Source organism: Leptosomus discolor, chromosome 13, assembly GCF_034619465.1.
Source record: "Leptosomus discolor isolate bLepDis1 chromosome 13, bLepDis1.hap2, whole genome shotgun sequence".
In the NCBI taxonomy this organism is placed as follows: domain Eukaryota; kingdom Metazoa; phylum Chordata; class Aves; order Leptosomiformes; family Leptosomidae; genus Leptosomus; species Leptosomus discolor.
The window spans coordinates 103,888-118,620 of NC_141403.1; the positions used below are offsets into that span (position 1 = coordinate 103,888).

Genomic DNA, 14,733 nt, shown 5'->3' on the forward strand with positions numbered 1-14,733 from the left:
TGAACTGAAGTCAACAGAAGACAGAAGTCATCAACCCTTGTACTGCACGTGGTTCACTACTGCATCACCTCCACGCAGGATGCCAGCTATCCCGGTGTAACGGGTGCGTGAACGCGCACATGTTCACCTCCTGGCTCAGAGGCAACAGCAGCTCATTCCAGAGCTCAGAGCCAAGCAGTTGCTGAGAGGCAGGGCTATAAGCACAGTCACCTCCTCTCTCAGATTAAGGAGTTCTACCACTCACTACCTCACTAGTGTGTCATCAACACTTGTACAGGTCAGGACAATGCACCCTCCTCCAGTGACAACCTACTTCAATAGGAAGGGGAAAGGTTGATGGGAAGAACCAAGTTTGAGAGACACAGGGGACCCAAAGCAATCAGATCATCTAGCCAGGTAAGTGATGGGGGAAGGAGGGGACTGATTTTCATCAAAAGCAACAGACAACTCCTCTGTTTCAGAGCTGAACTAGTCTTTACTCAGGACTTAAAGACTGCTGGTCAGTCTCTAAAACCTTAAGCGTTCAACTCGAATCACTTCTCCAGAAACACCAAGACCCCACTTCTAAAGTGGACTCAGAATAACTCAAGAAAGTCACTAGGCACTTTGGAGAAGTCTTACAAGGGAGGAACTCTACCAGACGCTGTGCCAAGGGAATCGCAGCAGTTTACAGTACACTGCAGATTCAGACCTACAGTTCACCTGTAGGTAAGTCTCCCTTCACAGTATGCAATTTTTTCCCCCAAAGCACAACTCCTCCTACACACTTTACATTCATCCTTCGGGGCAGTTGCACTTGGCATTCCTACTAACGAGATCAGACACTAGGAATTTTCCTCCAAAGCTTTAGGAACATCCTGGAAAACAAGAGGCAAGTGCTGAGCACATACACAGTATCTGCACAGCAGCAAGTGAAGAACTTTGTGGATGGTGTCTGCACTAATTACATACCCTGAAAACCACTGCTCTGAGTTGCCCCCTGGGAATTCCCCAGTTTCCAATATCAACGTCAGGTGCTTTGAGCTGCGCCTTAAGCTACTTCAGGTACCTGGAAGAACACAGTATAACTATCTTCTGCTTTGAAAACACCTGATGAGAACCAGAACCACTCTGAATTCAGGAAAGGAAGAGGGAGGTGCAAGGCCATCCAGCACTTAACACATTTACTTGGAAGCATCACAAAGATGTTATTTTCCACCAGTCTCAGGGCAAACAAACCCAAATACTTTGGGAGAGCAGGCAAAGGAAAAAGACAAAGACAGACATGTCCAAACCTGGGACTCTGGGATGATGGGTGACTTCGGGGGGGGGGTGGGGGTGGGGGGTGGGGTGGAGAAAAGAAAAAAAAAAAAAGTGATTTACAGTTACAAACAGACATTTCAAAGATAATCCACAGTGTCTGGGTGCATTAATAGCTAGTTAATAGGGAAAAGATGAAGCTTGCTTTTTAGAGAGTTTAGCTCTACCATTTTTTTTCTGTGAAGAGACTGCCTATCTATTACTGTACTTTTAAGTAGACCTTGTCTGGTCAAACTAGGTTCATTGGGTCATGTTTTCATGATTTCTACTCAGCTTGTGTGTACGAGCTCCCAGCTGATCCCTCTCTTATCACAGTAAGAAAACCCACCATCCTGGCAGATCCCTTGTAAGCTTATTTTTCCCTTCGCTCTTTTAACTTTTGTAGTCGGTAACCCTCTCAGAAAGGAGACAATGACATGGATATCTGGGTGATAAAGTCATTCACCAACTTTGAGAATAACTGTAGGCAGCGGAATACAGTATTGCCAGCACAAAGCAACTGATCTGAGAAGTCAGGGGCAACAAGCTATCAAGTTCACCTGAGGAAGCATTTCCTTCTCTTTGGCCAAGTACACGAATGTGAGTAAATTATAAATTAATCAGCAACAACAGCCCTTACAAGCAGCTATCAGTGGCAACATCCTTTTCATGTTAGAACCAAGAGATGCTTAGAAAAGACAATGCAGGTTGCATTTGAACATGGGTGTGCAAGCCGTGAGAGGGAAAGAACGAAGACCAAGCCTGACACTTCTCTCTGGAAACACTACAGCCTGCAAATACAGCAGTGGTGCTGCCAAACCTGATGATGTCAGCTCTTCATGCTGACACAACACTGTGCATCACCGGTGTGGACTGGCCGTTAACGTGAATGTTCAAAACCTTCATGTAACTGCACACACACAGAGGCAAGCACACTAACCTCGTCTTCCAGTCTTCCTCTGACTTTGAACGATTTTTGCGGGCAGTCCTTTGTTTTTCTTCTAGCCTCTTCTTTTCTTCACTAGCTAGATCTTGAAGGAATAAAAATACATGAATGAAAGTACAGAAGATGTTAATGTGTAACGTAAGAAGAATTTTGCACCATGTCTTTTTTGGCAATGCAGTTTCACTTAAGTTTTAGACTCCATTTCTCAGAATTGGTACCCACTTACTCTAACAGTTCATCTAACAACATGAACGTTGATTTTACTTTTTTCCCAGTCCCTCAGTTTTAACAAAAACCACCTTTGCCAATAACTGAAGTTACCTATTTCTCCGTTTTCCATGGCCCTGATATCCGGCCGTAGCCGGCAGTCAGTTTTGGGAATGACGCTCTCCATTTCTTTGTCCAACTCATTCAAAGCCATAGCAAAGCTAGTAAAATTATACATCTGAAATTCAGAGACAAAGATAAAAGGTGACTTGACGATGTCTCTAGCTGCTAGTCTTAATACATCAAAGCTGCTGTCTAAAAACAAACATCCAAGTGCTTTTTTATTATTTAATCACTCGAGACAGGAATAGTCAGGATACCAGCAAAACTGCACTGTCAGGCTGAGTGTAGGTGATCCTTGGTGTTTCTGTTTAAGCAGGACAGCATTCAATTACTCAGTGCGCTACTTCTCTCTTATCTTCTTTTTCCAGTCCTACCGGTATTTTCTCTACCTCTGTAGAGAGATTTCCCCCTTGATTAACCCACTGCGGGCACCTTCTCTTGCTCCAATTCTTCCTTTCCAGTTGCACACCCCCTCTTCCGCCCACTGGCTCTCTAGCTCCACACAGCTCTTCACATGCCGACTCAGGCTACGTGGACTTTGCAAGCTCCTAGAAGTGTCTTGTCCTCAAATACAGCCCTTCAGAAGAGATTTCTCACAAGGCAGGTGCCTCAGTGGGGGCAGCAGGGTGGAAAGAAGAGGTGGGGAAAGCCCCCACACTGCTAGCTACACGAGCATCCCATTTTCCAGAGAAATTCTGCGAGCTCTAGAGTCATGCCTATGGCAGTTATCCCTCCAACCCCACATTACAGTTACAATTGTATTGGGAAAGTTTGTTGCAAAAAGAGGCAAATCCAGACTTGTTAATGAAAAAGACAACAAACAGATTTGCTTTGTGTCGAACATACAGAATAACAGTACAGCATACGCTTTCAATAAGCAGAAGCATAGCCGACCTGTGCTGAATTTGGAGGTCTTGGAGTTATCTTCCATAGCAAAATACTTCCTGGAATAACATATACACTCTCAGAATCTGGCAACGGCATCTCATCTGGTTCCTCAGTATTGCCCACCTAAAGGCAGCGCACAAAGAAAAGATGAGTTCTTTGGAGTCATAAACCATTTACACCCATTCATTCCAACACTGGAACTCACATAAAGTAATTTTCCTTGACCAAAACTAAATAATTTCAGCAATAATGGAACTTTTCTAGATGCTCATCAAGAAGGATAATGGCATTAACATAGCATACACACTCCAAATTCCCTCCCAGTGGAAGACTATACCAACAGTTTCCTGCATCGTCTTTGTAGATATAACCTGGATGTTCAAGCGTTAAGAAACGGCCCTTTTTCCACCACAGAGATGTCCCGTTCCCTCAAACACAAGCACTTCCATGTTCCTCAAACACAAGCATTTCCATGTCTGATACTTCACTCCATTACTGCTTCATTAAAGCTGAAGTACAGAAGTCACATTCCCCATCCTGCCACATCAAAGACACAGCAGCACATAATGCAAATGCTGTCTTCGGTCTGTGTACCACAGAAAGCCCTACGCTACTGCTCTCTGCTCAGAGGAACCTTCTTTTCCATCGACCACTACGCTACTGAAAGGGCAAACTGCAAGCGTTAAATGAGTATCCTAGAGCTGCTGCTTCTGCTGGGAAGGGTACCCTGTGAAGGCTGACACCTGCGGCACTGTGAAGTGGTTTTCACACAACAGGAAAAACTCCACCCAGAGTTAGGAGGGCAGCAGAGAATAACTGCTGGTCACAGTGTCAATGTGACCTGAACTAGTTCTAAACCATCAATCACCCTTTTTATGCACGGCTTTAAAGCAGCTGGGGTTCAGTGCTGCCGATGTTAATGCTGCCACACAAATGTGTTACAGTACCAACCTAAAGCCAGCCAGACAATGAATACAGCTCTCGCAAGAAAACTTGGGTGTCACTATCACAGCTACAAACTGCAGCACTATTCAGAGACCACTGGAGAGTAAAGCTGAACTCAACGGCAACTAAGGCTTCAAATACTCTGGCTACAAGCCAACAGCTTTAATCCTGCTGCTAATGAGCTTTGCTCTCTGATGGCTGTGTCAGACAATAACAGTCTGATGTTTTAGTGCAAAAAAATCCAGCACCCAAACTGGACTCAGTTGTCCTCTGAGATGATTAACGCGTTATGCCTCCAAGAATACTAGGAAGTATTAAGGACTCTGTTTCACTGTGGAGCACTTGGGTACAGTGCCTTTAATAATGAATGGGCTGCAACGTAACCAGAACAACATGCAGACCAGGTTTAGTCCCATAGCTATTAGGAAGATAAACAGGGCTTTTAGTTGACTGGATCTGAACTGTGCTGGCAACCTGCCATCGCGGCCTTTAAAGGACACTGATCAGTCCTTCAGAAATCGGGAATTTGAAGCAGAACAGATCAGAAAGATATCCTTGTATCAAAACAAAGACACTTCAACACCAGACTGTCAAACTCCAAACCAACTTTTACAGAAAGCCTACAATACATGCTGGAATTTGTGCCTTGTTGGATACATAATCTTAAAAACGTCATAAAAGCTAGGCAAAAAGTGGATTTTCATGTGTTCTTCCCACAGTGATCTATATTTTACGCTCAGCGCTACTCAACCTCCCAATATATTGCTAGGAGGGTAGTAAGACTTTGGCAAAGCAACACCTTGGGTGTCTGCAAAGGAGGCACACGTGAGGGCAGGTGCTGTTGCCTTACATGATGCTCTCCCCTGTATTTGCACTGACGATTCCGCACAAAATGCTTCACCTTGATTAAAAAAAGACTCCAGTTCATTCGCAGCAGAATCATCCTGGTCTAACCCCAGGTCTACTGTAACTCTTCTGACGTTGGTAAAATATCACCATGAAGGCTTGCCTAGCTTCTTGTAAAATTATTTTTCCTTAAGTTTTATCCCTACAAAAATCAAAGGGATTCGGGGTAAAATCTGGGGCAATTTGCAAAAATGACTCTCATCCAAGCAAGTCCCCTAAAGGGAGACAGAAGCGATTCCTCATTAGTATCAACTAAATTTAGTAACCACTAAATAAATCTGAAAATTCTACTTAGAAGTTTGAAAGGCCGTGTACTTTCATGCCCAAATGAACCCTTCGCTACCATGAAGGGACAAACCACATCCAGCCGTTATACGTGAGACCTGGCTCACCTACATGCTCAAAACCCATAAACGGCATCGACTCAAACACAAGGGGGCAGTGGGAATACACAATCAGCAAAGACTACCTGATTCATCGTGTGCATTACACAGCTTTCAGTTTTCTACACAGAAATAGTTTTGATGAATGAACTCTAGACTAAAGCGTGCTTTTCTACAGTCCCAGCAACATCGCAGCTTAAGCTTTATGCAACAGGATGCTTCATTTTTAAGTCAAAAGCAAGAACCATCTTAAGCACCGCTGGAAAATGCAAAGTGGTAGCTGATCAGAGACACAGGGTACGTTTTTCTTCGCTGCTTCTCCCTAGAGCTCACAGGTCAGACTCAAGAGAAGCAGCAATCCTCAGTGCTTTAGCATTCTCCTGATAACAAGCACTGGAGCAATCTCAGAAACAGCAACAATCTGAACCTGCACAGGATCAACCACTTTCAGAGCTCTCTCACTCTTTTACTCTTAAGCACAAAAACTACCAACACCCAAACCAACAAAAAAATCTGGCTTCAGTCACCAAAGAGGAACAAACCCCACAGCTACTATGTGAGTGGTTGCTCTTCATCAAGCTGTCTGTTGTCACCATCACCATTCACCTTAAACAAAAAAAAAAAAAAAGCAGACTGCTGACCAGAAATCTGAAGAATTGAAGAAATAGGGTTTTTTCCCCAGAAGAAAAAAAAAAACGCAATTGCAAAGGAAAAAAGCAAGCATTTCTACAGTTGTGAAACTTTGATAGAAAGCAATACAAAAATTCCTTGTAAAAGCTGGAAAATATCTTTTATCAAGATGAGAATCTAGTCTGTCCTGCCTCTAGGAGTCCAAGTGCTTTTATTAGAATATAAATGTTATCATATATGATCAGAACCACGGTCCAACTAATGGATATGCTATTTCCTCCATGTGACTTGGGAGGAAGAGGCAGGTAATGAACCAGCCAGTATTTAGATGACTCCAAGTTTTGATACAAATCCTTCAGAGAGAAAGCGTTTTCTCTCTTAACGCTGGTACTCATCCAACCCGTTTTGTATGCTATCAGGAAACACAGAATAAGCAAAATCTTAATGCTCTTAAAAGCTACTAAAATATTTTGCTGTCTTAGCATGCTTTTGATATACCACCTCTTTACATGATTAATACCTGTTTACTGCTTTTCTTCTCTTCTGCATTTTTCTTGTCATTTTTTTTGTAAGCCTCAAATATAGCTGGGTCAACACTGTACAAACACTCAGTCCACTTCCCATAGAGCGCACAAAGTTTCTTTTTGCTGTCAAAAAAAGACTAAGTTTACAAAGGAGCTTAAAGAGATTTACTTCATCATTTCAGACAAAAATATTTGAAAGAACTTCGGAGAGCAACTTTTAAAACTCCATTATCGGTGTGGCACAACTCATAATCTTGCTGTTGCAGGCTCATGCCCATGACAGACTCCGTTAAAGGCATTCAGTTCTACAGCTCCCATCAGAAACAGGGGGCAGCCATTTGTTTCCCCTGAGGAATGAACCTGTTACCTTTTGTCCTGAATGTAGCCTTCGACCTTGTGCAACTCCTTCCCAAAGAGGCCACAGGGCTTGAAGCTTAGTACACATTTCTCGCCAGTTCTAAAGGCAGAACAAGAGGGCATTAATTACTTCCAAATGCTTTTCCTCTTCAAACTTGCAGCAAGTGGAAGCATTCACACTCTTAACTTACATATGGTTAGTTATTTCCACATTTCCATACTGTTCAATCCAAAGTTTGCCCACAATAATGTTATGCACACAGCATGTAGGATTTGTCCATGTGTAGGCTTCATTGTGTCTAAGGGAGAAGAATAAAAATTAAAATACTATATCCTTCTACTGGATGTCACTCCCGCAACAAGCCCTCATCTATAAATCGCACCGAGTCTTAAAACGGACATGGCAATAGGTCAGGAAACCCAGAAAGTTTATTAACCTGTTGCTCCCGATTTTATCAATTCCTTCAAACAGCCACCTCAGTGCAGTCACTGTAAGCGCTGAATGACATGATGAAAGCCAACAGGACTCAAGCGTGCTAGTTGTAGTAGGTCTGACGTGGGGGCATCTGCAGAACATACAGACACAAGCCCCAACAACTGCTGCTATTAGGAAGCAGTGTATTAGGAGAAACGATGGCAGTTCCTTTCATATTCTCATCCCCTCCTCCCTTCTCATCCCGTCCCATCAGGATGTGGGTCTTAGACATGTCCATTCTGAAGCCATGAGACTCTAATGTATGCTAATCACCATGGGTGTGGCCACCGTGCTTACGCCATTATTACTTATCAACTCACTCAAGAAGCTCCAAAGTCATTGTGCCTTTTGGTTCTGCTTCCACGCTCTTGCCCCAGAATTTGAGTTTAGGATAAATTGATCCATGAAACACGAAATCATTATTTAAACCTTCAGCATAGAAAGCACTGATTGGTGGATGATGGCTAACTTGCTCTGAGAGAAGTCTAAATCCAAGATCGTCTCTGCAAAATAAGAGATAACCAAAAGTATCAGTGTGGCAAAGTTGCAGTTCTTTTCCCCAGGGTGAAACAGATAGTTGGACCTCCGCATAGATGCTGCAGTCAGTGCAAGAGTTAGCTAAAACCCTAGGATAAAACAAAGAGATAGAAGAACATCCTCATTCTAAATAACAGAGGGCATAACGCAGAAAGGTAACAAGAACTATCAAATCTGATCAGCCAATATGTTTACTTTTGATAGGGACCTCTTTCTTAAACTTCTGCATAAACATAGGCCAAAACCTCACCTGAGGAAAAAATCTGCCCTAAGTGCAGCTGCACACTAATAGACTAAGATTGCCTATCTGTATTCTGGACACTCATTCAATGAATACTATAATTCATGTACCACGCACCTTTTCATTCAGAAGGTTTCAGAAAAAGAAGTCATTTCTGTAAAAAGACTTGCTTTTAAACCTGGCAAATTCCATTTGCCTGCTCTGAGCTTTTTAAAAGCTAAAAAAGCTAAGCAGTTTCCCTTCACCGGAAGGTGCACTGCTGAACAGCAACACACGTTGCAAGCACCTCCAGCAGCTGCTGGGAGAACGGGTGCAATCCCACAAGCCGAAGAGCAGTCTGCAAGCCACCTGACAAGTCTAGTGAAACATCAGTCACACAGAATACCACTCTCCACTCTTCAGCGCATTTTCTGTTCATTACCTGATCAATTCATATGTCTCTCCAAGCAACGGGTTAAATGGCTTCCCTGTACGTTCCCACTGCGAGGCTACAGCAGACACAGCAAATGCAGCAACACACTATTCAAAAGAGTAAGAGCACAGACTTAATCTCCTGGATTTTAGTCTTTATCGAGTATCAACAGCAGTCCCAGCATTACAGAATGATTCTTCTGAAATAGCTTCCGTTCTGTTTGCAAGGCACGGGAATAAACAGTTTTCATCAAAAGCCTAAAAAAGCAAGCCTTAGGAAAAGCAAAACATTTTGCTAGGTAAGCAAAACTCGTTAATGAATAAGAGAATCCAGCAGGCAGCAAATTACCGGAGCTCCTCCTATAATGAGACTATCTATGAAGAAAAAAAAATCCCAACGCATTCATCAAGAGCTAGCACAAATCACCACACCCAAAGTACCTGCATTCGCTCAGTTGTGCTGGAAAGTGAGCTGGCTTTGTGGATGAGGTACGTATGTTCCATATACTCTGTAAGTCGCTGTAGGAAGCTCAGTGGCTCGTTGAATATCACCGGCATTGTGATCTTCGACAACTCCTGATGCCCAAATGAAATTTGTGTTAAAACCCAAACGATTAGATACACTGACCTGCAGTAACCCGAGCGTAATTGGCTTATTACAAAAATAAATGATGCTCTTAGTCCTAATGCAATGTGCTTGACCTGGGTCCGCTAATGCTGGAAGGAAAATACCCTGTACATCCCTTACGAGGTTGATAAGCCTATCTGTGTTGACATTAAGGCTACTTTAAAAACAAAAAGAAAACCAAACATCAAACAAACTTCCTACCAACAAATGCATTAAGAAGGTGAGATGAAACAATGGAATGAAGTATTAAGGACCCTTTTAAAGACTAAGTTATTTATTACTCTTAAAATAGATACAGCCCATCTAATTACTTAAATTTATTATCTTTTTTGGAGGCAGGTGGGCAGGAGGGGGAGAGGAGGATGAGAAAGGATAGGGAAACCTGGCAGCACAGCAGTAAAATCAGGGATTTCTGTTCTGAAGAAAAAAGGAATTTTCATAATAGGAATAAAAATTTAAAAGAAGTCCTACAGTTTCGATGCTGTTTATTCTCTTTCCCATTTTTAAAAAGCACGCCCTCTGAATGCCTAACACAGCAATGTTTTAAACTGCCTGCAGTAGCAAATTAAAAGCATACAGTATGACCAAGGGCAACGTGTGCAGTAAAGAGCACTGTTCTTAACCACAACAGCAGCATCTGGCACTAACAGCTTTGGCAGACACTTTGGTACCATCCACTCCAAGTTCTGCTCCACACATCTCCTCCCTCAACTGCAACTTCTGTGCAGCAATTTCTGCAAAGCACAACTAAGACCTTGACGGAATTTTTTTCCTGCACACACCTTACACAAGACAGGCTTTGTAATTTAAGGTTATAACACTCTTCTGCCACAGCCACTGTGAGAAGCCTCAGATGCTTTACAACAACTCAGGAGACTTCAAGCTGCTGATACAAGCACTCCCCAGCTTTTCCACATCTCGGTGCTGTATCTAATTACAGCAAGGGGAGGAGGAGAAAACCACAGCGACTAAACACACATTCCCTTCCGTAGGCTGCTGTTACAGGCTGACAGAGGTTTATCAGCAGGAAGTACTTTCAGCCTATTGCAGGATCTAATGAAGAGAACTCTTCCTAATTCATCCTTAGCTGGAAGCAGATTAGTTGACAACCAGTTAACCTGTGATCTGGCCACCGTCTGCCCAATAATGCCGGGGGAGGGGCGGGGCAGAAGACCGAGATACTAAGGAGAAGGGAAAAAGCAAAATTAAATTAGCTGTTTTTTTAGTTTTGTTTTGCTTTTTTTCCACAGTCGAAGTAAAAAAGTTTTGCTACCACAAAGTACTTGAAGGGTTAAAAATCAAGAGAATATGCTTTTACTGAAGGAATATTGCTCTGACCAAGTCTTACCTTCTTGAGTTGTGAAAGCAAATAAAGCATAAGCAGCAAATTAAAGAAAGAAAAAAAAATCCCTCTCCCCAACAAGTTTTCATTTGGGCCTCAAATGAAACAATCACTTCACACCTTTCATCATAGATTTCTGATTACCTACCATTCCAATGCATTTTCTTAAGATACTCCAGATACTGAAGTCATTTCTGGAAAACATTGGAGATGGCAAGCTTGTTCTATGGAAAAGAACAGGGAAGAATGCAGAAGTAAGAGAAGTTTTCCATTACTAATCATGACTAAGAAACCCAAATACTCTTTTTTGAATGCAACAGTTTTCCAATTTTTAAATTAAAAAGCAAGGGGGAACGACAGTGCTACTCTGAAGCACTGAAACTGCGTTACCTGCACACAAACCTGAGTTTCTCCTAAAACAGAGCCAGAGCCATTCCCTTCATTTTGCGTAAGAGCAGGGGAAGAGAATTTCTACATCAGTTCTCAGAACAGTGTTTCCACAATGGCACTGTTACAATATTTAGCTGTGTCTTTGGGAGAAAAAGTAAGCTCTTTCCAAGTAGGGACATAAGCATGTTCACAATGTCTGAACGGTTTTGAGGATTAAACAGTGCAGGGTTTTTTTTCGCTAGTCACCTGTATACCGACAGTGAAAGGCGATGACATTTATTGCCTACATTAAAATCAGCCCTCAGGAGCAACAGAAAAAAACAGCATCATTAAAGAACAGAAAGCACAGCAGCGTGTTCTACAGGGGGCTGACATTACCTGAAACAAGTCTTAAACATACTTTCAAGACCAACATTTAGGCTGTGTAATAGAGCCTGTATTTGTCAGCTTTATGAGAAATCAGGCACAGATTTTGCGTGCTACTGACCCGCTCAACTATTAATCCAATTTACCTACAGAAAGGCATAAATATAGGTCAAAGCCTTTAGTCCACAACACCACCAAAATCCATGTTTGGATCATGAAGCTATTACCAATGAGAAAATTCTCAACAGGTAAGAACTACCTACAGCTCACTCAAACCCCGTGAGCTATTTGAGTTTCAAAGTTTAGTTGACTCTAAATGACTGTGTTGCCTTCCTACCAAGAAGGTCTTCTCTCCCCTCAAAGTAGCTAAAGCAGTGTCTTTTTCAGAGAGTGTGAACAGGCTGTAGCTGCCTCCTCCACCTCACTTTTCTGATAAACAGAAACATCGCCAAGAGAAAAAAATAAAAAAAGAAAAATCCATTCAGGCTAAGTTGTTAGTTTCAGTAGCCCTACTTGCTGTGTGACCTCCCACACTTACCTGCTACCGAGACGCCTTCACCCAGGCTGATGCTTCAGTTTTCAGAAAGAACAAAACCAAAAAATGCTCCTTAAAATACAACAAGCCCCAACCAATCAAAAATCTAGTCGTATGCCTGAATCCCCATGGTACCAAACTATGTTTTGTTAGCAAGTAGCTAACAGTCCAGAACACTGACTTGTTTTATTCAGCTCCCATGCAGGGGAGGAATGGGTAGGAGGATTTATTTTGATTGGCCAACATGGTATCACTCACTCCCTATTCTGATTTTCCACTGATACAAAAATATTTCGTGAAACAGATCATCTTGAATAGTATTAAGATACTGCTGTGGATGCTTTGATATAAATGTCCAGGAGAGGACAGTGTCTACCAAGTATTCAGTGTTATCTTAATTTGTTGTGTTTACTTATTTTTTCTGTATATTCTTTAACAAAGGAGTTAGCAGAGAGGGTATTTGTGTTTGAGCAAGCCCTTCTGCATGTAAAAGACACTCATATGCCTCTAGTTTGCTAAAGTATACACAGGGACTGCTTTCCTTCCACACTAAAACTTAAATTGTCATTAAAGTTAACCTATTCCTCCATTCAATTTGTTTAATTACTTGAAAGCTGGCATTCCGTTTCAGCCATTCATCCGTATTTCTTACCTATATCTGCCAAACCTGATGTGGGAGTCAGTTCTTTTCTCCATATAACAACACACTTACACCGAAGAAACAAAACAGCCTTAAGCCACCAAGAAAGATCCCAGGGACAAGTAAGGACATGCAGAAAAATGACAGGCAGCCAAGACTTGAGGCCTACTAACCTCGACACACTCCCTGTGATTAAGGGAAAGGTTTGTGAATGCAAAATTTCCTTCCATATGTCAATTTTAGAAACAACTCAAGAAATTAATTTTAGCTTTAGGTGACAAAAACATCTGCTGGAATTTCTGTGCCGTAGAACAGATAACATGTATTTACGATCACTCAAACAAAAACACTTGTCCAAAGTATTATGTACAGATCAGCTACTACAGGAATCCTGTGGGGAAGGAGACATATGGTGTGTAAAAGGCATGTTTAGCTTGCTCTTCATGTAAACCTGACTGAATAACCTCCTGGCTCCCGAAAAGCTAAACACAAACACGTTTGCATTCTGAAAGGCCCCCAATGGGGGGACCAAAGGTAAAGCTGACCATGAAATCTCAGCAATACGAGGGAAACAGCAGTGACAAGTGGATGCTAAATGTGTGTTTTGTGCAAAGGACGTGCTTTGTGCAAAGGACGTGCTTTGTGCAAAGGACTTTTTGGAGTTTTGGTTGTTTGGGTTTTTTTTTGGGGGGGGGTGTTTGGGGTGGGTTGTTTTGTTTGTGGGTTTTGTTGTTTCTTTTTTGTTTATTTGGTTTTGTCTTTTTTTTTTTTTTTTAAAGTTTAGCTCAGATTAAACATTTCCCTCTTAAAAAGAAGGGATTTGAATGCTTCCAGATTTTTTAATGTACTATTCTCCTATCTCTCAAATCCTCTCCCAAAGAATTTTCAAAAATTAAGCCCACTCTCAAAACACTCTATGAACAACCAGTAGGATGGAAACTACATCAAAAAAAACCAAATCAGAGTAACAACAACAACTTTTAATTCCTTGGAACCAACAGATTTATTCCTGCAACTCCAAAACCAAAACACACACACCCCAATCAAAACACAACCTCCACCTCCCTGCGCAAAACCCTCACAACTCAGTAAGAGAGGCAGATTACAGCTCAGATCTTCTAGATGAAGGTAGGAAACAGTCTTATTTATACTGACTGCTGAACAGTATTAAGTACTCCCATGTGCAACCCAAATGCAGCTGCAGATCCTCTCTTCATCTGAAGAACTACAGGAAGGTATCAAGATTTTAAGCAAAAGAAATTAATCTGGTCTATTCTCTAAGTGACTTGTTTCCACGTGGTTAACACAAACAGAAGTTAAACAAAAATGTTACAGCAACCCCGAAGGTGTAAGGATGGAATTAAGTGCCATTAAAACATTCTGTCTCACTCACTTTGCACAGCACCAAGAAGTAAAGGTTTCTGCTCTGAAAAGGACAGAGGTGGCATCACAGATGATGCACGTTTGACCGCATGCTCTCTAACTAGCCTCGAAACCAAAACGGGCACAAACTGGAGCCAGCAGTTCCAGGTAGGCAACACAGTTCTGAAGTCATACCAACCAGACCCCACACCAGGCCAAACATCACTGCCACCAAGAGCCTCAGAAATGAGGCTGGAAACACCACACAACTCCCTTCCCCTGAGAAGGTTCTCTTGGAGATAAAATTCAAATTGGCTGAGCTCTGGGGAGAACCAGTTTGCATTAATGTATTTGTAGACAAATCCCAGTGTGTCGTCAAGGCACCTGGTAAAAAAGCTTGGTATTACAGCTTAACCTAGAATGTGCTCTATAGCCATTTAGTCACATAAAATACGACCATACATGCTTATCTGTATGCAAAACAGATGTTTCCCCTTTTCTCTATCAGTGAATTATTAGCCAGCCCATTTATGCACTCGTTTTACTCCAACTATACTCTCTTTACTACTAAAAGACACACAACTCGGGGAAACAACCTACGCAGAGGTACTTGTTTATT

At 42.0% G+C, this 14,733-nt stretch overlaps 1 protein-coding gene across 5 annotated transcripts in view; it reads right to left on the minus strand.

Annotated features, from left to right (window-relative positions):
* OSBPL1A (oxysterol binding protein like 1A) overlaps positions 1-14,733 on the minus strand; it is a 69,835-nt gene that overhangs the window by 2,650 nt on the left and 52,452 nt on the right. For 4 of the 5 annotated variants that reach the window (XM_086472672.1, XM_086472675.1, XM_086472674.1 and 1 more), the window contains 10 exons: positions 10,970-11,045; positions 9,293-9,427; positions 8,862-8,959; positions 7,983-8,165; positions 7,379-7,486; positions 7,198-7,287; positions 6,827-6,953; positions 3,449-3,565; positions 2,546-2,669; positions 2,219-2,309 (listed from right to left, as the gene is read on the minus strand). In XM_086472672.1, the coding sequence (XP_086328798.1) occupies positions 2,219-2,309; positions 2,546-2,669; positions 3,449-3,565; positions 6,827-6,953; positions 7,198-7,287; positions 7,379-7,486; positions 7,983-8,165; positions 8,862-8,959; positions 9,293-9,427; positions 10,970-11,045 (1,149 nt within the window). Of the gene's footprint in view, positions 1-1,274; positions 1,299-2,218; positions 2,310-2,545; positions 2,670-3,448; positions 3,566-6,826; positions 6,954-7,197; positions 7,288-7,378; positions 7,487-7,982; positions 8,166-8,861; positions 8,960-9,292; positions 9,428-10,969; positions 11,046-14,733 lie in introns of all 5 variants that reach the window. The other variant, XM_086472673.1, reaches the window with a different exon arrangement.